We start from the raw sequence: 23,791 nt of genomic DNA, 5'->3' as shown, positions 1-23,791 counted from the left end.
CTCATTCACCAAGGTGTGCACAGATACTGCAGGACAGTGCACGGTGAGAGATCTCCCAATGCCGCAGCCGCTCTCCACGGCTGCAGCCAGCCCTGCAGCATGGAAGGAGGACGTTACCAAAAACACCACCTCAGTGTCTTTAGAGAGGCCATCACAGGAGCAGCATGGAAAGCCTGCCGGAGCCGGGGGGCGAGGAGGTGGTACTCGGGGGTTACTATCCCTTTAGTGAGCACCAGGAGGAATGAGGTAGAGAAAACAGTGTGCTCCATGGCTCAATGTGCTCAGGGAAGAGATGGATGAGAGGCCTGGAAAGTCAGGCTGGAACGGAAGGGGAAGCCCACCAGAGAGCCCACGGCCTATAAAGTACCTGAGTTTTGTCTTGAAGATGTGGTTGTGGTGTGGCAACTGGCAACAGCCATGAATAAGGATCCCGAGACTCACAGCAGGGCTCTGTGTTAAGAACTGCTGAACCCTAATCCTGAATCCTGTGGATACAAGCCCTGCAAGCAGAGGCCGCTTTCTGCTTCGAGATTCAGCATGAACACAGAACCTAAGAGAGGTGGGCAAGGGTACCATGGTGGGCCCAGATGACCTTTAAAGTTGCGAGCAAATTCGAGGCTCCAGGACACTAAAGCCCAGTAGCTAGGCTGGGCTCTGTGGCTGGGGAGCTGCCCTGGGCAGCAATGGGTTAATGCTCAAATGACTTTTATATATGAATTAATGTGCAGAGTTAGGAGCCAAAATCTGTTCCATTAATTTTTCCATCCATTCCAGGAGCAGTTAGGTACACACAGTAAAGTTTATTTTGGTGCATGGCATACTTCACTCCATTAAAAATAAATTAATCAGCAAATTCCTGCCTGGCTCGCCTCTGGTTTATGTAAATAGTGCCCAGATGTAATGAGTTACAAGGTGCTATTATCTCACACTCACAGAGGACGCTTCACTCCAGAGCCCCGCTTGCAACAAAAGCATCTTAAATAAACCAAGGGGGCGGCTTGATTTGTAATGTTTTCACAGAAGTGGCGTATACCTCACAGTATAGAGTTTCTTTATATGACTCATTTTATAGCAAGTTCAATGAAGGAAGCTGGATGGGGGAGGGAGGGGGGAGACGGGTCCCACCCCTTTCCTCAATTTCAGAAAACCTTCCAAGAGATGACCCAAACTCTCAGAGAGGAGAGAAGAGGCCCCTCAAAGCACATGCTTTAGACAGTGGGGAGCAGGCAGCAGCTGGCCTGCGGCTGGCGCTTGGGGTGGTACCAACAGGCCAGGAAGAATATATTCTTTGCCACACTATCTCATGTAAAGGGAGGCTGAGAGGGCAGAGACAGCGTGTTCCTTCCCCTGTTCACTCTGGGTGACAAAGGGACTTTTGTTCTTTCTAAATGACTTAGGATGTACAAGCCCCTTGATCCTCAGAGACCTCCCGAGTCCCAGAGAACATGCCCACAGACTGTGCTTTGCCCAGGCAGTGACTCCTCTCTGTGATCTGGAGACAGGAGGAGTGGGAGCAGAGAGTCCCTGACCTACCCCTCTCGCCGCCTCTAACTGAGCTGGAGTTAATTCTTGAGCTTGGCGCATCCTGCCTCTCACCTACATTTCCCTTCTTTTCTTTTGGTTTTTCGAGACAGGGTCTCTCTGTGTAGTCTTGGCTGTCCTAGAACTTACTCCGTAGATCAGGCTGGCCTCAAACTCAGAGATCTGCCTGTGTCTGCCTCCCAAGCGCTTGGATTAAAGACATGTGCCATCACACCCGGCTTTACCTATGTTTCTGAAAGATCCTGGAACAAAGAGGAACCATGGCAGAAAACGTCTCTTTTTAATGGCTACTTGAACCGCATGGCTCACAGCTGGGGGATAGTATATGGTCACCATCTTGACTTAGGAGCATTATAAGTCAGGGACAGGGGCCCCTGGTGAGGGCACCCCTTTCTAACCTACCCATCCCTTTCTCGGCCTTCGCAAAGAGCTCCCAGTCACATGTGTTGCTGGAGGGACTCGGGAAGTGTGCTTGGGGCTTCTCTTGAAGGAGGGACATGTCGGAAGAGCGAGAGGGCCTCCCAGCAGCACCCCACCGGATCAGTCTCCGGGCTCAGGAAGAAGAAACTCAACACAAACGGGCCGAGTATTCAACAGGTGCTGTTCAAAAGTCAATTCAGACCACCTTCTTCAGGGTCCCGGGACAAACAGGCACTTCTTCCCTGGAGGATTCCTCAAAGCCAGCCAGCCAACCGTCCAGAGGGACCAGTCTCTCAAAGACCCTCGTCATTGTAAGTAGGGGCATGGGGCTTCAAGATGCTTTGTGGATTCTTCTCCACCAGAGGGCGCCATGTCACTTCCCCTGTCAGAAGCAGGTCCTCGCCGTTCATGGAGTCCAGGTATTGCATCTACAAGTAGAGAGAGCAAGTGGACAGCGTAGATAGAGGCTCACGTGATTGGAGAAGGTACAGCCTCCCCAGGGAGAGGACAGGGTCGGAGGTGGTCTAGTGGTAACCTGGCTGTCCAACTCCCAAGATTACTGCATTAGCGAGACTTGGAGAAACACTACCTTGGGCGGTGGTTCTCAACCTGGGGATTGCGACCCCTTGGCAGTCAAGTGACCCTTTCACAGGGGTTGCAAATCAGATTTCCTGCGCCCACTGCAGGTGAGGAAGATTTAACCCCTGCTACACCCTCATTACAAAGTTCTTGCAGGCCAAGAAGTTACAGCATGTGATTTCCAGAAGTCACCCTGTCTACTCTCCCCTTCCCTGGTGGCACTGAGCAAGGTGGCCACCTTTGAACCTATGTCCCCTTGTCTGAGAGCAGCTGGAAATGTATATCTCATGGGGCACGGGGGAGAGTAAACAGCAAGGCGGATCCTTCAGTGGGCCCAGTGGGCCCGGCCCCACAGGGCAGGCTCCCTCACGGAGCGGGGGGTGGGGGGGGGCACACACAACTGTGAGGGTGTCACCTTACAGCCCAGATCGTCCCCTCCTCAAAGAGCTCACTGCTCCTTTGTGTTGTATTTCATGATGACCTTGAACTTCGCCGCAGCCTCTCACCTCAGAGGTCCAGCTTTGCCGGAGAAGCAGGGCAAGCACACCATAGCCAGCGCCTCTTCAGCTCCCCTGCTTCTCCCCCAGATGCCATTGTTTTGACTACCTCCTGGGTCGATAACCTCAACATGACTATGGGTTGGTTACCAAACAGTAGCAGATGTGCAGCACCGAAGGTTGCTCGAAGCCCACCTTCCTGGGCTGCCCTGACACCCAGTCAGAACAAGCCTTTCCCGGGTCTTGCCCAGCCAGCACACTCCTGAACATGGTCGCACTATGGACTGACTGACTGACTCCAGGCCTGCTGGGTACCTGGGTACCTGCTGGCTCCTTGAGGGTGGGACTGAGTCCCTAATCTCTGCTCTCAGTCAGGCCTGACGCAGCAGCACTCTAAGGCAGGACAGAACTGCCTCTCCATCAAAAGCTCCTTGCTCTTGCCTACATCCCATGGGGCCAAATGTGACTTCTCCCAAGGACATCAGTTATGGCAAACTCTTCTTTTTGGCCCCTGGCGAGGTCTTAGCTGTGCCTTGTCATGGCTTTTGGCACAAGCCCACCAGGACAGAAGGAAAAATTGGGTGGGTCTCTCAAAAAACAATGTTTGCTTTGCCAATTTCAACTCCTGTCTGAGGGTGAGGCTCTCTAGCCGCAGGGCCTTCCCCCTGGCCCCGGCCCATGTGAAGAAGTCAGATAGCAGTCCGGACTTCTGGAGTTCTCTACCATCTGGCTATCAACAGCTTCAGCATGTCAGCTTTTCAGCAGGCAACTAGCCAGTCCTATCAGCCCTGTCTGCTCTGGAACTGGGATCTGGCCTTCCCTTTCCTGGTGGCTGGAGGCCAGCACGGCCATGGAGGTGAACTCAAGGATCACTATGGCACGATAGCCCTTCAGCCCCGGGGGCCAAGGGCATGAAGCAAAGGTGTGACTCAGAGACAGCTCAAGCTGGTGAGCTGTCAGCAGCAGCTGTGGTGGCCTCCAGTGGTTAAATGATTCACCGCGCTTGGGGTCTGAGGCCAGTCGTGTAGGGTGAACCACTGGAGGACCCGGGAAAAGCCTCCATGCTCCACCTCAGGATGAGTGGATCTATTCATTCGGAAGGCATGTGCTTCCCACCCAAGCAGGATCTGGGGCAGGAGATAGGGGTTAACTCCACTCAGGCTGGGGAAAGACCTGTGCTCAAGCAGTCCTTTCCAAAGAGCTCCCAGGGAGCCCTGAAAAGCCAGAGCGGGGAGGACCTCACACGGGACCCTGCTTGACTGAGAGGAGCAGCCAGGGGGAGAACTGGAGGTGCACTTGTTAGGTGCTGCCGGAAGCCTGGCCCTGCTAGAAGTCAGGAGCAGAGGGAGCCACATGAATACAAAATGGGCACACTGAGTATCACCATGCTTCATGCCCCATCTTCCAGGACTGAGGGCGTATTTAGCACAGCACCCAGACCCCCAGACCCAGCAGTAATGAAACAGCCAGTGAGTAACCACAGCTTTCTGAAAGCAGAACGCTCTTCCCTTCCTCTCCGCCTCCATCCCTCAGATCCTCGGCCTAGTTCATAACTGGACATGTAACATGCTCATTCTTTGTTGTTGTTTTGTTTTTTCAAGATAGCAACAGTCTTGAAAAGACAAGAGTCGATGAACTCTATGTAGACCAGGCTGGCCAAGAGGCCTGCTGCCTCTGCCTCCCAAGTGTCAGGATTAAAGGTGTGCACCACTAGGATAAAATCCAGATAAGGGAAGGGGAAGGGAAAGGGGAAGGAGGGGAAGGGGAAGAGTGAAAGGGGGGAAGGGGTAGGGGAAGAGGGGGAGGGGAACGGGACGGGGGAAGGGGAACAGGAAGGAGGAAGGGGAAGGGGGGAAGGGGAAGGTGGAAGAGCAAGGGGTGAAGGGAAGAAGGAGAAGGGGAGGAAAGAAGAGGAAGGGAAAGGGAAGGGAAGAGAAAAGGAAAGGTAAAAGAAAAGGTAAAAGGAAAGGAAAGGTATAAGGAAAGGAAAAAGGAAAGGAAAGGAAAAGAAAGGAAAGAAGGAAGGAAAACGATTCCTCTTTATCAGTGCTTGCTGCTTATGTGATTGGGTCGGAAGCCTTTGAACTTCTCCTGATAAGTAGGCCTCTTACGACCCACGAAGACCGTGACTCCATAGTATGACTCAAGAAGACTCAAATGCTGCCCCATTTGAGGGAGACAGTGCTAACCTGTTTCCTCACATATTCCACCAGCAATTCAAGCTGTCGAGGGTCTTCACATTTCTGGTTGAAGAAGGTTCTCCAGAGGGCAGCAGCTAGCCCACGGTCATCTGAAAGGATCCCCTGGAACACAGAACAGGAAGTGCCTTGAGGAGCCACCACACAAAAGCTGGGATATTTGAACAGGAGACCAAAGAAAGGATTCAGAAGGAGTGAGAAAGCAATGGAAGAGCTTATGGGAACATCTGGTCCAAACTTTTTTGGAAGGGAGTTGTTGTTGGGATAGGATTTCATTGTGTAGCTCTGGCTGGCCTGAAACTCATTATGTAGCCCAGGCTAGAACTCACAAATTGCCTCTGCCTCTGAGTGCTTCTTTTTTAAAAGTAAATTTTATGTGCATGAGGGTTTGGCCTGCAAGTGCGCCATGTGTGTGCCTGGTACCTGCAGAGACCAGAAGGTGTCAGATCCCCTGGAACTGGAGTTATAGGTGGTGGTGGGCCATCATGTGGGTACTGGATCCTCTGGAGGAGCAGCCAGTACTCGTAACCACTGAGCCACCTCTCCAGCCCCCAACGCTTCTCTTTATACAGAAGAACGTGGACGCCAAGGGTCAAGGCACTGGCTAAAGTAATGCAGAGCTGGCACTCAGGTTTGACAGACCCTTCCAGGTATGGTCCATTTGCCTCTAGCACACTGAGCTTGGCCTAGACAATGAACGTCTGCAAGGCCCAGCAAGGGTGGCATGGGAGCCATACTTCTGCTGCTATTCACAAGGTGTGGGCTAGAAGCATTGCCATGTTTGCCTGGGCATGGGGATGGGTATGGACTGCTCCTGCTTGTTTGGTCCAAGGTCACACACCTGCAAGGTAGCTGGCTCTTTGGGAAAGGGAATAAGGTACCTTGCCCTCACTGTTACCCATCTGGCCATGACCAGCCCATGACTCTCCCTGAAGAGAGGAACAGGCTGTTTAGTAGGATTGCCATGGCCACAGGGGGCCATGCTCAGAGCCTGTCTATGTGCCCAACACTGCCTCTCCTGGCTCTGGGAATCCTGTCTGGAAGCCCAGATATTAGAGAGGCCAATTACAGCCATTTTCTCGCTCAGACCTCTGGGGCAGGGAGGATGAAGGCGGCAGAAGGGAGAGGCCCTGAGAAGTATCTCTGTCTTTGTACCAGATGGGACATGGAGCCCAAGCGCTGCCTTGGACTCGGAAGCTGGGCTTAGCCCGAGTTCAGTCTCAGTGGCCACGGCTAAACCCGAGTCTTTGCTTCTTGGATACTCAAAGTGCGGAAAACATTTGCTCTAGAATGGGTGTGGTGGTTCATGCCTATAACCTCAGGACTTGAGCAGGAGGTAAAAGAAAATACTTGCTCTACCTATAGCATTCTCGAATTACCAAGATGAGGTAATGTGGCCCGGGGGTGTGGCTCAGCAGAGTGCTTGCTTAGTATCTTCAAAGCTCTGGATTCAGTTCCTAGCACCTCCACACAAGAGAGCAAAGGCTTTTATAAATAATTACATTTACTGATGTTGCAGCCATGTGGGTTTGGGTGTGCACATGCCACAGAGAGCATGTGAAGGGCAGAGGACAACTTGCAAGGTTTGGTTCTCTCCTTTCACCAGGTGGCTTCCTGGGCTTTGGCTCGGCTCATAAGGCTTGGTGGTAACTTTAACTGAATGAGCTCTCTCCAGCACAGTTTTTGGATGTTTTTGACAGGGTCACTCAAGGCTGCCCTCAAGCGCTCTATGTAGCCAAGGGGGGCCTTGATCTCCTGACCCTTTGCCTACACCTCCCAAGTGCAAAAATTGCAGGTATGTGCCATTGTACCCGGCTGCAAAGCCATTTAAAAAGTTAAATATGTTGGGTACAATAAATAAGAGCATGCTTTAATTAGCAGCTGATATACCTGAGACAACCGTAGGATCTGGGAGCCAAACCACCTAAGTTCAGTGCTGGTGGCAGTGTTGCCTCTGAGAGGCCCTTGGCCCCTCTGGAGCCTCTGGTCTGAGTCAGCTAAGCCTGAAAATTCCTATCCCACATAGTTGTAAGCATTAAGAGACAATGTCCAGGAGAGGCTTTCTATGTAGTAAAAAGCCTTACAAAAACGCAGGGGCGTTTAGTCCATGTTATATAGTGGACTTGCCTCATGGGCCCTGTGGTGTGTGCGGCAGACCAGCTTGTCAAAGAGGTTCCGCCTACAGCGTGGGGAGTTAATAGACAGGTGGGAAAACATTCCACCTGCCCAAGATGCCGTCTGTTAAACCCCCACTGCTCCACATCTCAAGACTGTCCTGGCGTGATGGCTGAGCTGGGGAAATCCGCTTCTTCTAACGATGGCAACGGTAGCCAAAGACAAGCTCAGACACAGCCTCCTCCTGCAAGCTATCTGCTAACACATCAGGCTGCCGTGTGTGAAGTGCCCTGGGCACAGGCGGGATGCTGTTGGCTGAGACTCACTTATGTGACATGGGAAGGGGGTGGGTGGGAGTGTCACAGGGGCTTGCTGCAATCAGGGATCCCTGGAGAGGGGGAGGTGGCTGGGACAGTGCAAATCCATACACGGGGTCCTGAGCAGTTAGACAGAAAGGGGGGATACAGGACATGTCAGTCCTGCTAATAGCCTGTTCCGGACTTTGCCAGCCAGTATCTAATGACTGCCTACAGCACACAGCACAGGCATCATTACCCCCACCTGAAAGATAAGTACTGAGGCTCAGGGGTTATCAAGGTAACTGGGTGGAGAGAGGAACCTCCCTGCACTGCTGAGGTCAGGGATGGGGCCTGCCTAGCCATCACACAGCGCTGGCACAGGGTACTAGTGTGTGAAAATGACAGACGCCAGCACCAAGCCCAGCTGGAGCCTGCCAGTAACCCAGTGAAAACAAGGGGGAGCCTCACCAAATGTGCAAGTTTGAAAGTCAGGCAGCAGAAGAGGCAAGGGATACTCAGGGCCCAGCTTCGAGGTGCAGGGTTAACTTCCCACAATCTAACAGGGTGTCTGCTGTTTACCTCATGACATAAAGAAGGCCTTCTTCAGAAAATTAGGGTGTCTGGGTTAGAGGAACAGACAGAAAGCTACGGCACTGTCCTGGACTGGTGGCTGCCCCTGTGCGCTTAGCCTATGCAGGTCTCTGTGAGTTCAAAGCCAGGCTGGTCTACAGAGTGAGCTCCAGGACAGCCAGGGCTACACAGAGAGGCCCTGCCTTGAAAAACCAAAGCAAGCAAACAAAGCTGCAGAGATGGCTCAGTGCCGAAGAACACTTGCTGTACTTGCAGACAGGGGTTGGTTCCCAGCACCTATACGGTGGCTTAGAGCCATCCGTGAGTCTAGCCCAGGGGATCTGGTGCCCTCTCTCGGCCGCCACTGTTAGCAGGCATGAACATGGTATACACATACACGGGCAGGCAGATGGACAAGGAAGGGAGGGAGGGAGGAGCAGGTGGGGAGCATGTGGAGAGCTGTAGCAGATCCTAACCACGGGGGGCGGGGGGGAATGCATGAGACACAGAGTCCTCCAGGTAACATGCTAACCCTTCCTGGCTACTGACTTCAGCACTCCAGGTCCAGGAGAGTGTTTATCAGTCTCGGCATTAGCACAGGGCTTCGAGGTCAAAGGCCTCCCTTGGAGGACAGGCAACGAGATGAAGATAGACAGGACTTGTGACAATACAACAGTTCACAGAAGGCCTGTGACATTGGGAAGCATCTGAACTTAACAAAGCAGAAAGCCAGGGAGGGAAGCAGGAGCCACACAGGGAAGGGCTTGCCGCAGAGTGGTTCTGTTCTCCACGGTAGCCTTCGGCACATGACTACTGAATAGCAGCGGGACCAAGAGTATGGGGATGTGTAGTTTATTTAATGAGATCCAAATAGTAACAGATAGCTGCACTGGGACAAGTCTAGAATCTTTTGATTATAGAGTGTTCTGAAAAATGGCTGTCCACATACCAGTTGGGTAACATGTTCCTGACACTGAAATTTCTAGAAAGTATCTCAGGTAATTAGCATATTTTCCAAGCTTTTCTGTTCACGTCATCTGGGTGCTTGCTGAAGCACCAGGTGGCTCCTACTGGATCAAAGCCTTCACTGAGGCTTAGGGATCAGATTGAAAGCATCTCCTGGGGTCAGAACATGAGGCCCCATGCACATACAGACAGCAACAAGTAAACTCAGTGGAAAACAAAACAAAAAAACAGAGCAGATGGAGTTAGAAGGGAAAAGCTGGCGGGGGGACTAACAGGAGGAAATTGTAGGAGAGGGAATGGAAGATGGGTTTAATCAAAACACATTATATGCATGCATGAAATCCTGAAATAAAGAAAAGGAGAAGGGGGAAAAAAGCCTCCAATGGACTTGAGACATAGCTAATTTGGCAGAGAGCATGCCTAGCATAGAGCCTTGGGTTCAATCCCTAATGTGAATAAATCAGTGATAGAACATGCCAGCTCAGAGAAGAGGCATGTGCCACCACACTCAGCTTCATTCTGTTCAGAGACTCAAACCCAGGGCTTTGTGAATTCTTAGGCAAGTAATTTACCAACTGAGCCACGCCCAGCCTTCCTCCCCTCCTCACTGCAAGCCAAACACTGTATCAGTCATCAGAAACACACTGGGCGCTGTTGCTTCCCAGGGGGGAAAATCTCCCCTAGCCAGGTGACAGACAGTTAATGCTAGCGAGTGTTGTAAGCACCCAGGGCAGGTGGAATGAGGTAAGCCTGGGGAAGGTTAGGGACCCTTTCCCAGGAGGAGCGGAGCTTGCAGTAAGTCAGGAGTTAACCGCAAAATGAGTTTAAAAAAGCACATCATTTATCAAGAAAAAATAAGGTCTGATGAACGCTGCAAGTATGTATACAGGTGTTCATTACACCATCTTTTTAACGTTTCTACACGTTAAAATTTCCATGATAAAGTTGGAGGGCTGGGAAATGACATGGATACAACATGGATGAACCTGGAGACACCCTACTAGGTGAAACAAGCCACTAAGAAGAGCAAAATCGCTGTGCGATTCTACCCACACGAGGTCTTAGCGTAATTCATAGAGACAGAAAGTAAACTGGTGGTTTCCGGGAGCTGGAGGAGGAGGAAATGGGGAAGTGGTGTTCAGTGGGACAGAGTTTCAGTCTGAGACTGTGAACACTCAACAGCAATGGCTCTCGGAATAAGGTGCTCTGCAGGAAGTGTGCAGGTGTGACTGCATAAAAGCGAGGAGCTGCTGTCTGCACACACGTCAATAGGAAGGAGACTCAACTGACGGCCTCTCCTCGGGGCTGGGCAGAAATAGGGTCTTTGTACTCAGGCAGGTACATACTCAGTTATGTGAACTTTAAAATGAGCATATGCAGCAAGTGTGGTGGCGCACACCTCTAATCCCAGCCCTCAGGAGGCAGAGGCAGGTGGATCTGAGTTCGAGGTCAGCCTGGTCTACAGAGTGAGTTTCAGGACAGCCAGGGCTACACAGAGAAACCCAGTCTGGAAAAAACTAAATAAAATGAGCATGTGGGGGGCTGAGGAGATGGCTCAACGGCTTAGTGCATTTGCTGCTCTTGCACAGGAACTGGATTCAATTCCCATGATGGCTCTCAGATTTGTCCTAACTCCAGTTACAGGGGACCCATTGCCCCCTCTGACCTCCACAGGCACCAGGCACTCATGAGGCATAAATACATACATATATAAAAAGTTCATACACATGAGCACGTGCTGCTTTAAAATGAAAAATAAAACAGCACACATTATGTCCCACAGACCATGTTGTTACATATGAGTGTCTTGCTTTCTCTGGGGAGAGCTGGGGCCATGGCAGTATCTGATACACTTTTGTGCCCCCATCCAGTACCCATCGGGCACTCAATGCCAACTAGCTGAATGTTTGACCAAATTATACAGTGCTCTCTTTCCCGAGCATTTGATGAAGGTCAAGAAATAAATGCTAAGCAATAATGGCACGTAGAGAACACGGTCCTCAAAGCTTCCTCTGAATGCCCTCCTCAAAGGATCTATTAGAAGCTGGACAGATGGCTCAGTGGCCACAGGCACACGGCGCTCTTTTTTTTTTTTTTTTTTAATTTATTTATTATTTATACAACATTCTGCCTGCACACCAGATCTTACTATAGATGGTTGTGAGCCACCACATGGTTGCTGGGAATTGAACTCAGGCCCTCTGGAAGAGCAGCCAGTGTTCTTGACCTCTGAGCCGTCTCTCCAGCCCCCCACGGCGCTCTAACAGAGGATCAAGTCAGTGACTCCCAACTGCCTGTAACTGCAGCCCCAGGGATCGATGCCCTTTCCTGGCCTCCGAAGGCACTGACATGCACCCTCACATACACGTGGCAGGCACTCCCACAGACACATACACAGAAATGTAAGGAATCTTTATAAAGAAAGGAGGAGGGATGGAAGAGAAGGGAGCTGCGGGCCTTTGTGGCAGGAGGCTACTGCAGCCTAAGGCTTGGCAAATGATCTTACCTCGTCATATCCCAAGATTGACGCATAGAAATTGTTTGTCATGAAGGCCATGTTCTTCTTTAGGATATAGGAATTGACCTATAAAAACAAGAGTATGAGAGTAAGGAAAAGCATGTCACAGGCTGCTGAAACAGAGAGCCAGGAACTCAGTCTAAACTGGCAGTCCATTTCCAATCCCCTTGGCTGTCAGGATCCTCCACAATGAAAATGCCACTTCTTTTAGATTTTGGTTCAAATTTCATTCATCTTAATGAATGGGTCCTCACCTGCATGCCTGGTTTGGTGAACATAAATGTTCTGATGAACACAACACATCAGAAACTGTCTGATTACAGGGGAGGACAGCTTAGTGGAGGGAGGCTGTGAAAACTCCAAGGTGCGGTATAATCCCTATGCTGCACCTTAGCACCCCTGTAAGGTTTTATAGTTAGTCACACCTACAATCCCCAGCACTCAGAGGATCCAAAGTTCAAGGTCATAATGAGTTTGAAGCCAGCCTGGGCTACATGAGACCATGTCTCAAAGACAAACAAAAGGGCCACTGAGATGGTTTGGCAGGCAAAGGTGCTTGCTGCCAAGCCTGAGAACTGGAGTTTGGTCCTCAGGGCCCACATGATGGAAGGAGAAAAATGGCATCTGCAAGGTGTTCTCCAACCCCCACACGAGTGCATGCACACATACACACAAATAAATAAGTATAACTTAAATTATGATCTTGCTATGTCTGTCTGTGTGTGCACCATGCGTGTATAGTGCCCAGCAAGGCCAGAACAGAGCACTGGACCCCTTGCAACTGGAGTCACGGGCAATTGTGAGTCACCTCTCCAGCTCTAGGAATTAAACTTTTATCTTATTTTTAGATAGGGGCTCTCTATGCAACTCTGGCTAGCCCAGTAGATGAGGCTGGCCTCATCTCACAGAGCTCTGCCTGCCTCTGTTTCCCAGGTGCTGGGATTAATCATGTGCATTCAGATCTTTCAAACACCAGGTCTGGAAGTTCTTAGTGAAACAAAACAAAATTACTGCCACCCAATGGCTCAAATCCTATTACAAATGTGCAAATACAAGTGAATTTTAGTGCAAATGGCCTCATGTTGGAGGGCTGAGGAAGACTGTATTAGGACACATTTAAGTGGCCCTGAGAGGGGCTACAGAGCTGGCTCAGGAGACAGGAGTGAACAGAGATGAGACTCAAGTTTGGCTCCCAGCAACCCTGTGGAGTTAGGTGGCTCACAGCTGCCTGTACCTCCCGTCTTAAGCATATTGATACACCTGATCTCTGCAGACACCGACCCTCATGTGCACAGGAACCCCCCACACACAGAGGAAACAAGGTGTTCAGGGGGAGGGGATAGAAAAGGAGTATTTGGGGGCCACAGTCAGGTGACAAGGCAGAACACTGCCTCTCCATGGTAGGGAATGTCTCAAGGGTCGCCGGGATGAGCTCACAGGGAAAGGCAGAGAGGGTGAAGAGCGGTGGGATGGCATGTGAGATGCTGAGCAGGGAGGAGGGGACACAGAGATATCGTTGTGAATGCTAAGGGACTGCTGTAGACATGTAATTCCCGAGAGGCTCATGAGATGCGGATTAAACTCCTCATACAGCTGCAGTCCGGGGTGTAGTTCACTGAATGTCTTCAAGAGGTAAAACTTGGATGCCAGGTGGTAGTCTACTTGGGGGCCATGTGCTGTTCTTCTGTGGGATCCTGGCAGAGAGCCCATCACGATGCAACATGGCCTAGAGACTGTTACTTAACCTGACAAGTTTAAGAACTGCCAAACATCCTTTAGAACCTCACATGGAGACTAAGAGTCCTGTTTAACAATCCTTTCCACGCCCACACTGTCTCCTCTAACCCACCAGAACCCAGATAAAGATATGCTGCAGTCACCCATATCTGACTGCCTGAGAGACTGAGGAATGGATGGGATGTGACCTGATGCTGATAAAACTGAGACCACCACCCATTCAAGGCTGATGCTCCTTCTATCCCTCAGGACCCTGCACTTCCAGGAAAATTCACTTTGGTTCACAAAAATAGTCACTTTCTTATCTCTGGGATGCAACACCTGAAAGAAGTTACCCAAGGGAGGAAGGATTGATTTTGGCTCACACTGCTGAGAGGACACGGTCCACAGAGCAATAGAAGATGTGTCTGTGGGCACATGGCAGGGATGAGGAGGGGCTGCTTGTTCACATCTTGGTGGATCAGGAAGCAGAAAGCTTGGACCAGAAATGAGGTCCCACTATAATCCTGAAAGCCTGTCCCCTGCAACACACAGAGAAGATCCCACGACCTTCCTCACAGTTCCATCACCTGGAAGCTAAGCGCTCAAACACAGGAGCCTAGCGGGGGACGCTTTACATTCAAACTGTGACATAATAAATCAAGGACTGAGTGATTTTTATCCTAGTGTTCATAACTGGTCTCTGGAGGTCAGAAGAGGCAAAATGATTTGGGTTTTAGACTCAGAAAACCTGGATTCAAATCATAGCTCTGGTATATATTTTGGATGTGGTCTTGAGCAAGCCAACCTGAGGCTGTTTTGTCTTTTAAATGCCCTGCACACAGGAACTGTTTTCAAGAGCACATGAGTTCGTTTGCATTCATTCACTAGGTTAACACCATACCCTGGAAGTCTTGGTAAACGGCAGCGAACTCTGAAAACACAAGGAACTGTGAGTAAGACCTGGTTTGTTTATACAAAACTAAAACTAAAACCAGCTCCGGTGCTTTACAGTCATGGACAATTTTCAAAAGTGAAGAGAGAATTGTGAAGTCTGAGGCTGGAAAATATGAGATTGCTGGTAGCTGGGAGTGGAAGCCATGACCTTTCCTACCCACCTTCGAGCCAGGCCACAGTAGCCGCTGCTCCTTGGTGCTCGCGGAGTTCTGTGTGTCTTTCTCCCCCAAGTACACAGTATGGTTGGAGTTGCTCATGTGCCTGTCTCTCCCCTCAGTCTGTGAGCCTCTCAAGCTTGGGTCACAGGAAGCAAGACTGAGTCATTTTGGCACCCAAACACCTGGCCTGGGACTAAGACAGACATGTTGATAATGAACCCTTAAGGTCACCACTCAGGGCTGGCGACAGAGCTCAGGTCTGACTACTTGCCCAGCAAGTGTGAAGCCCTGGGTTCAGCACCCCAAACAAACAAGCAAGCAAATAAGCGAGCACAGGGGCCACTCACAGCAAGCTCTCACCAATGACACAAGTTATTTTGTTTTGTTTTGTTTTTGCTGAAAAAACAGCTTCCAGGCTTCTGTAATTCCACAAATATATACTACAATATTTCTGCTGCTTCATCTGATGTGCTATGGTGAAGGGGCCAGGGGCAAAGGCCAGAATCAGCATTCATTGCTTCTATCATAGGAGGATGAGAAGAACCCACTAATGTTCTTTCTTACGTATGTACTGGGTGCTCTCCCAACTGTGCAAGACGACCAGAGCCAAAAAAGCACATCAGGGTGTCCAGCATTAAGACAAGGCACCACTCCTAGGAAAACATTTACCGAACCTGCCTGGTTGGCAGTTAGCTTCCAGCCTGCATCATGCCAACTAGCTCCAAAGCTGGAAGGGCCTTCAGGGATCACCTGGCCCAGTGACCCTGAGGGAGGAAAGGAATGGTGAAAGGAGAGCTCAAATGTGGGAAGAGACAGATCCCAGGTCACACAATAAGTTACCATGAGAGCAGGCTCGCAGACTCCACTCCCCCTCTGAAGCCATTTATCTGCTGGTGTGCCAGGTAGGCCTATATGGGGCATGCTGCCTGTGAATACACAGATCCCCCAGCAGAAGATGGTGCTGTGCTGTTTGCTTATTAAAAATCTTATCCTGTCCATAATGCTTTGCTTTTTATAAAAACCCATACATACTGAGCCACCACATGGGAAAGGTTCCCTTTATATCAGTTACTCATATTTTCCCATTTATTTAACCTATTAAAATTCATGCAGATATTTTATAAGCCATCAGAATTCGATGACTGCTATTACTGAATGTTTAATAATAAACTAAACAGAAGAAATCAGAGGGTTAAATGATGACTGCAATTCCTGTAATGACTTAATTAAATTTTTATTGAGTACATAAACTATGATGTCACCTCTAGCCAACCAAGGCTCTGCTTTCGCAGCATGTCACAGGGTGGGAGCACTCAATAGAAGGCTAGGCTAAATGAGCAGCAGGTCTCTGCTGAAATGGGGGAGGGAGCAAGGCTCATGTAACACACTCAATAAATTATCCGTTCATTTTTAAACAAAGTCCATGAGTTATAATATATTTGCCATGCACTTTTTATGGCATAATAAAAATGTTACCTTAAGGATTACTTAACACATACTACAAATGTTATAGCAGAGGCAGGCACAAGGGGCAAAGAAAACAAACATGAACAGGCCAGGGACGGGTCCTGGAGTTTATGTCCCGGGGGAACAGCTCAGTATATTAAAAGGGGAATGCAAAAAACAGGGGGTGCAACTGTTCAGGGCTACTAATCAGCAGATTAATGAATGACACGGCCAACAGGGAGCACAAGCAAAAAGGGCTCTCAAAAGGCACACGTTTAATTAATGGGCGTATTCTCAAGGAGGACCATGGGCTTTAAAGAGATGCCAGTTCATTTGAGGCCAGTTCAACGCTCCTGTCCCCTTCTCACTGCTGCAGCCCTTAAAGATGTTTATGTGACTGCTTAACACTGGACCGGACTGTGGCGCAGACTGAAGGAGATCATGGTTTAACCTCCGAGAGCACGGAAAGGGGCTTCATGATTTTCCTAGGCCATTTTCCTGACCTCATTCCCTTTTGTCTCCCCATGTTCATTCTAGGGCTTGGTCAGAGTCAACTCCACCATTTTCCACGGCCGTGCCATGCTCTCCTGTTCTCACCCACACTAGCAGGAGATCTTCTTGTCTTTACCAGTGGAAGGGACGCTGGTCCCTTCTCATCTTCAAAGACCTAGCCTCCAAAGTACTTGCCCCCAAGTCTGCATATGCTCTGAGCAATTCAAAGCCAGGAGCCGGCCACATAACCAGCTACTACCAAGTGCTAAACTAGCAAGCTCAATTAACACGTCCTGCAGAACACTGAGAGGGTGCCATCTTATCTCCATGTCTTAAAATTCCAGTTTTGCTAGTTGAGAGCAAGAGAAGATGCCAGGCACGGTGGCACATGCCTTGTAATCCCAGCATCTGAGAGGCTGAAGAATCTGGAGTTTGAGGCCAGCCCGGGCTATGGTTCAGATGGCTGGGCTTGGAAATTACTATCATTTATCCAGTGGACGAGGCATTTGAATACAACATTGAAAAGTAGCTCATGAGAGACATTAAGATCTTGAGTCAACCAAACGTCAGCTTAATATACTTAAGGTCAGGACACACACAGATAGACAGACACACACACACACACACACACACACACACACACACACACACACACACCCTGGAAGCTTTAGATTGTATCTTGTTTGGTGAGTTTCATCCAAACAAAGGTGTCAACACCTGTAACAGTGTAACCCAGAGTTCAAAAGGAAGTGGTTGTGAGGGCTCTATTTAAAATCTGTACTGATGATGTCTGTGACAGGAAACAATGTTACCTTTTATTTGATGTGATAATGTTTTGTGTTTAGGTCTTCTTTACGTCTTACAGCTAGAACTTTGTCCACTAGTGGCGCATGCAACCAAACTCCCACTTACACATGAAGAATCACACAAACGTAAAGCAAAAGTTGTTCACTTCTGTGCTTTGGAAATAGGGGAAACCAGAAACAACTCAAAATTATCAGAGAAATTGTCACAAGAACAAGACACGATTTGACAAGGTCAAGGCAGAGTCATTTGCAAAATAAACAAGTAATGGAAGGAAGAGAGGGTTGACTAGGCACAGCCCAGAGTCTAGTGAAAACCTCAAATCACGAAACAGGAAGCCAGAGGAAGGTGAGAGAGGCTGCTGCCGCAGGCTTGTACTCCAAGCACCGCAGGGAGGGGAGGCAAAGACCAGGCAGGAGGGTCAGAAATTTAAGGGCTGCCTGTGCCATACAGTGAGTTCAAGGCTACCCTGAGGAACTTGATTGTCACCAAATAAAACACAGGCCAGGGCTGTAGCTCAGTGGAGCCCTGGGTTCAATACCCAGCCATACACACACACAGACACATAGATACACAGACACAGACACAGACACAGACACACACATACCCCCCAACAAACCAAAACAAAAAAAACCCCTCACTTTTGATGGTCAATCTTCACTGTCACTTGCCTGGACTTTTAATCACCTAGTAGTTTCCAGGTGAGTTAACTAAGGAGGGAAGACCCTCACTCTGTGTGCATATGTGGGTAGATGCATACATGCGTGGGCGTGCGGGCGTGCGCACTACCTCAGGCTTCGGCCCTAAAAGGAGAAAGCCAGTTGAGCACCACCACTCAGCACTCTTCTTCCTGCTGCAGGAGCAGACTAGTCAGTCAGGCACCTGGCTCCGGCGGCCACGCCTTCCTCACCTTCTTTACTTGCTAAGTTACTTTTGTTGGGTGTTATCACAGCAAAAATAAAAGTAACATTATACTCCCCAAAACCAGAATTGTGGCAAGATAACCATATTAGCCATATTAAAAAAAAAAAAAAAAGAATTACATACAAAGGTAAAAACCTATTAACAGAGGCCTGAGAGGTGGCTCAGAGGTGAAGAGCACTGGCTGCTCTTTCAGAGGACCTGAAGAGGATCCCAGCTCTAACGGTCCGCTAACTCCGATCTCAGGGGATCAGATGCACTCCTTTAGCCTCCACAGGCACCAGGCACATACAGATACACACGCAGGCAAAATACTCACACACATGAAATACTAAAGCAGAAATTATGGTAAGAAAGAAAGAGTGGCACTGAGTTAAAGTATATTTTTATTTGTTTTTATTATCATTATTTTTATCTTACCATCTTAAATATAAATTTTATAGAAAAAAAAAGGGACGTATCAGTGAAGAACAGGTCACAGAGGTTGAGACTGATGACTGACACAATCACACAACCAACAGACTCATGCAGAAGTTATTTCACAGACTAGCAGGGCGCTTCCCTCATCAAACTTAAAGGACCAAGAGACTTATTTATTCCAATCCTATCTGAGATGATGTTCTTTCCTCCTCTCTCTACCTTTCCTTATGTCAAGGATCTACTTTGCTTTCAAAGTACGTTGCAACACTGTAGATCCGGAAACCCTGGCCCCTCCCGGAGATGGGCACGTAGCCCAAACTGGTTCACCAAATTCTTGTCTGTCTCGCTCATTGTTTTGTTTCAAGACAGGGTTTCTCTGTGTAGCCCCTGGATGTCCTTGGACTCGCTCTTATAGACCAGGCTGGTCTCAAACTCACAGAGACCCACCTGCTTCTGCCTCCCGAGTGCTGGGATTAAAGGTGTGTGCCACCGCCACCACCCAGCCAAATTCTTGTTTCTAAGAACAAAAATAAAACTCCACTACAGTTGGGTGACCCTAGAGTTGCCTGGAGTCTTTCCTTCCCGTGGCCTGTTGTTAGGACTCCCCTTTCCACTCTGTGAGCTTTCACTACCTTCCAGGGAACCTGCTTAGAGGAGCCGTGGCTGGTGCTCTGTTGCTCACAGTGTTCAAAGCAGATGATCAAGCATTTGTTGAATGCTTACGAAGTACCACAACCTGAATTAAAACCTTCCAGTGCGTTACTCTTCAATCATGAGGATAATACAAAAGACAGTGTTACTGTCCTCATGTTACAGGGTGCCCCCTCTTGTTTCTGGGGAGCTTTCCAAGTCTCCCTTGCTTGCTGCTTTTCCTCACTGTGGGTCTTCTGTTTCCTCCAGGAGCACTCACAAGTCCAACACACACTGCATCGGACGGTGCTCCCCTGGGAGGCAGACAGTGCTGCTCAGCACAGGGAAGTTGGCCTGGCCATGTTTTCCCATAACACATCTTGAGGCAGTGCTTGCACACACCGTTCCACTTCCAGGGAGCTACCTGAGAATAAGAGCAGGGCTGCAGCTGCTCTCACGCTCTGCAGACACAGCTCCATCCTGGAGGAGACCCAGCTTCTGTCCTCACACGGGCCGTGAAACCCCACACCTGTCTCAAGCCAGCGTCTTCGTCGAACAAGTCTCAAGGGCGCCTCCTCCATCACTGCACTTGCGGAGCTGCTGCAGGAGCTCTCGGTAGAAACCCGGGGTCCAAAGCAGAGCTTCTGACCAGGGAGAGCTCTCACAGCTGCCGGCGAGTCACACAAGAAGACAGCCTGCTACTCTGCGGTGTTATCAGTTACCCTTTCACCTCTGCCTGTTCTCCAACAGAGAGAGCTACGAAATGACGCAAAACCTTCCCAGGCTGCGCTTGTTCCTCTGTCTGGGCTAAAGAATGGCCTTATGCCCTGCTTGTAAGCACTAGGGCAAAAATGTCTTGGTCAGGCTTGTGGTGTTCTGCTGTGAAATACAAAATTTGGAAACTAAAAACAGTTTATTGGGGAGGGGGGTCACTACCTCCCAATAATCAACATAGAACCAACGAGCAAGACAACAACCTGAAGTACGAACAAAAGATAATTCCATTCATTCCTGTACAGACAGATGGCTGGCAATGTACATGGTGGCAATGGAGGGGGAAAAAAAGGCTAGAGAGAAGACTCTGAAGTTAAGAGCACTGGCTGCTCTTCCATAGGTCCTGAGTTCAATTCCCAGCAACCACACAGTGACTCACAACCGTCTATAACAAGATCTGGTGCCCTTGTCTGACCTGCAGGTGTACACGCAGGCAGGACACTGTAGATTAGATAGATAGATAGATAGATAGATAGATAGATAGATAGATAGATAGATAGATAGACAGATCTCTAAAAAAATAAGGCAATGGTGTGGGACTTAAGTGCTTCAGAGAGAAGGCGTCCCTCATATTGGACTTCAGAGTGTGCACAGGTATGTTCAGACAGAAAGGGTGGTATGAGCAAAGCCAGAGAGGACAAGTGCTGTCATTTCAGAAGAAGATATAGACCAGGCTGGCCTCAAGCTCAGCGAGCCTCCTGTCTCTGCCTCTTGAGGGCTGGGGTTTTAGAGGCATGTGCAATCATATTCAGCTTCAGAGCAAAGTTTGTAACAACCACAACAAAAACCAAACAATCCTCTGGTGGGGGCTAGTAAGATGGCCCAGAGGTTAAAAGCACTTGCCACCAAGCGCAATGACCTGTGTTCAATCCCAGGGACCCACACGGGAGAAGGAGAAAACTGACTCTCACAAGTTGTATTCTGACTTTCACATGTGCCATCATGCATGTGGGGTGTGTGTGTGTGTGTGTGTGTGTGTGTGTGTAAACCAAATATCATAGCGGGCAGAAAGGCCTGTAAATGGCCCTGAAGACAAGGAAGCTGCATGAACACAATTATTTTCTAGCAGTATGGAGGAGAGAGTTGGGCAAAGGACCAGAGGCAGAAATCACAAAGGAGGTTGTGTAATAGTCCAGGTGAGAGTAAAGAAGGAATTCAGTCAATGGAAGCTGAAACAGAGACAAAGAAACGCACCGAAGAGAGACGTACAGCTGGTGCAGGGGCACGTGCCTATAATCTGAGCACTTAGGAGTACCTAGAATTCAAAGTTAGCCTCTGTCACATAACGAGCTCAAGGCCAGCCTGGGCTACGAGAGCCCCTCCTCAAAGGGGGAGGGTCTGTGCAGTATAGTGCAGGATCACGGCATCAGGCTCTCAATCAATGGAGAAAGGGTGAGACCATAACCTACAGAGGAGGAGGCCTCACTGAAGAAAAGCAGGAGACAAGAACGATGGAAGCAGCAACCAAACACAAGCATACACTGACGACTTCCCAATGCTGGCAGCACCAAGCGTAGACAACTAGCCTTGCTGGGTTTCAGCAATCAACTGTGCCCTTAACGTCTTCTATGCTGTGCTAATGGAAAATCTTACTTGGACAAGATGTAATGTGAGCAAGATGTGTACTTAGCTTGAGCCCAGGAGGCGTCTCTGGAGGGCCGGGGTACAGCAGGCACAGCTTTAGGAGCCCCAGTTTCATTTTCGGTACCTTGTTCACTGCAAGTCCACAGGTGCCATTTATCTAGTCCTCTGTATTCTACCTGTAGCCACGAGACCTGATGATGGCCAGCGGGGAAACGAGGGCACACATGGGTTTCTGGAGACACTTACGGACTCCTAACTGTCCCTGGGGCTGGCCTCATGACCACATTTATGAGTGTAAAGAGCTATAGGCGCAACTTTGCTTTTTAAATGATTTTTATTAAACACGGGAAGACAGGGTACAGTGAAAAAACCACAAGATGCTTGTTCCTCATCAAAATTAGCCACTTCAAAAACACAAACATGGTCCAACAGGTAAAAACAGTTAATCACAAACTTAGTGAATGCTTAACTAAGAAAGCCAAGGTACTGGATCCTGGAGAAAGTAACACAGAGGGCCTACGGCAATGCTGAGGTCACTGGCCCCAGTTCTTGTCCCATTCAGCACTCCTCACACAGATCCATGACGTCTGCATAGCTCTGTTTGCTTAGAGGAGCTACTATCTAGCTCTTTGTCCTACTAAAAGGGCCCTACTGTGTCATCCTTTTCAGGTAGTCGAGTGGGGCCGTTCCCAACGAAGAGTTACACAATTTAACTGGTGACTCCACCTGGGCCCAGACTAAACAGTAAAGCAGACATTTCCACTGGCCACAGGATATTTCTTTCACCACTGTGTCCTTGCTGCTTACTGTTTGGAGTTAAAAATTTCCAAGTGACCAACCCAAAGGTAATGTGAGGAAGAGGTCATTCCCCAGTGCACAAGTGAGGAGACAAAGGTCCAGGGAGCTCAAGCGACGTGCCCAATTATCACAGCCCAATTGTTTGTGAGTGACAAGGTCTCACTGCTTTGTTCAAGAACTCCTTCCTGGGCTTGGGTGATGCTCTGGCCTCCAGCCTCTTCAACTTGGTACAGTGTTCTTTTAAGGCTCAGAGAGACTTCCCATTCAGCTGATTTCTTAGAGAATCCTATCGAAGTATCCTGGGAAAGGCTAAACTGGACTAAGTGTACAAATAAGCTCACTCCCACCCAGAGTGATGGAGGAACATGCTTTGGATGTCTTTAAAATGGAGCTGCCACTTGATCTGTGAGATTCAAGAATGGATCCCTTTCTAAAGAGTCTTGTTAAATATCTATATATTTATTGATTTCTCATTGTATGAATGTTTTGCCTGCCTGTATGTCTGTTCGCCAAACGTGTGTCTGGTTCCTGTGGGGGTCAGAAGAGGGCACCAGACTCTTTGGAACAGGAGTTGCAGTGACTGTGAGCCACTGTTTGGGTGGTGGGAATCGAACCCAGGTCCTCTGCAAGAGCAGCCAATGCTCTTAACCTCTGAGCCATCTCTCCAGTACCCTATCTTTTTTTTTTTTTTTTTTAAGTAAAATGTTCTTTAAATGGTTCTTTATCCAATGTTGGATAAATGTTCTTTATCCAATACCTTGCTTGGCAAAAATGCTGTATATGATAAGGAAATTTCTTTGGTGATCTGTATTTAAACAACTAAGAAACTGCATTCTTACCTAAGCAAAGCTTAATTCCCAGTAGCCATTTCCCCACCTCCACAGTCCAGAAACAATCACTGCAGGCTTCAGTTTTCTATCAACACTATGCCTAACTGCCTTTTCTCATATTACAGCATATTAACACGTAAGCAAAAATGCTTAACAATAAATAATAAAAGAATCATCTACCTCCTAGTGATGCTTAAAGGGCCTCATATGCGACCTCACTTGACATTCACGATACTCGAGGCAGAGTAGCACTGCTATCTCCATTTTAGGAGTGGGAAACTGAAGCAAAAGAGGTCATGCACCTTGACCTCCGCCACATGGCCGGAGGCCAGCAGCAGCGTTTGAACACAAACAGTTTGGCTTGTGCAAACTCACTCACCAGGAGGGAAGGGCCTGTACTTCCCTGTCTCACCCTTAACACCCACCCCATCCTCCTCTATTCACTCTCTGCCTGCCCTAGGACAGCTTCTCTAGAAAGCCTGCTGAAGAAGCAAAACAAAACAGCAGGTGAGCTCTTATCTTTCTTGTTTATCTATTTAGTTTGGACCTGAACCCAG

At 49.0% G+C, this 23,791-nt stretch overlaps 1 protein-coding gene across 2 annotated transcripts in view; it reads right to left on the bottom strand.

Moving 5' to 3' along the window:
- Nucleotides 1-1,798: 1,798 nt before the first annotated feature.
- LOC129672745 (ubiquinol-cytochrome-c reductase complex assembly factor 1) overlaps nucleotides 1,799-23,791 on the bottom strand; it is a 78,230-nt gene continuing 56,237 nt past the window's right edge. For both annotated transcript variants that reach the window (XM_055602342.1, XM_055602343.1), the window contains exons 8-10: nucleotides 11,693-11,770; nucleotides 5,228-5,341; nucleotides 1,799-2,390 (exon numbers count right to left, since the gene is read on the bottom strand). In XM_055602342.1, the coding sequence (XP_055458317.1) occupies nucleotides 2,256-2,390; nucleotides 5,228-5,341; nucleotides 11,693-11,770 (327 nt within the window). In that variant the 3' untranslated portion in view covers nucleotides 1,799-2,255. The remainder of the gene's footprint in view (nucleotides 2,391-5,227; nucleotides 5,342-11,692; nucleotides 11,771-23,791) is intronic.

Source organism: Psammomys obesus, unplaced genomic scaffold, assembly GCF_907164565.1.
Source record: "Psammomys obesus unplaced genomic scaffold, mPsaObe1.curated_primary_1811, whole genome shotgun sequence".
NCBI lineage: Eukaryota > Metazoa > Chordata > Mammalia > Rodentia > Muridae > Psammomys > Psammomys obesus.
Note: the sequence above shows the minus strand (reverse complement) of the source record. Positions and strands in the feature narration are given on the sequence as shown.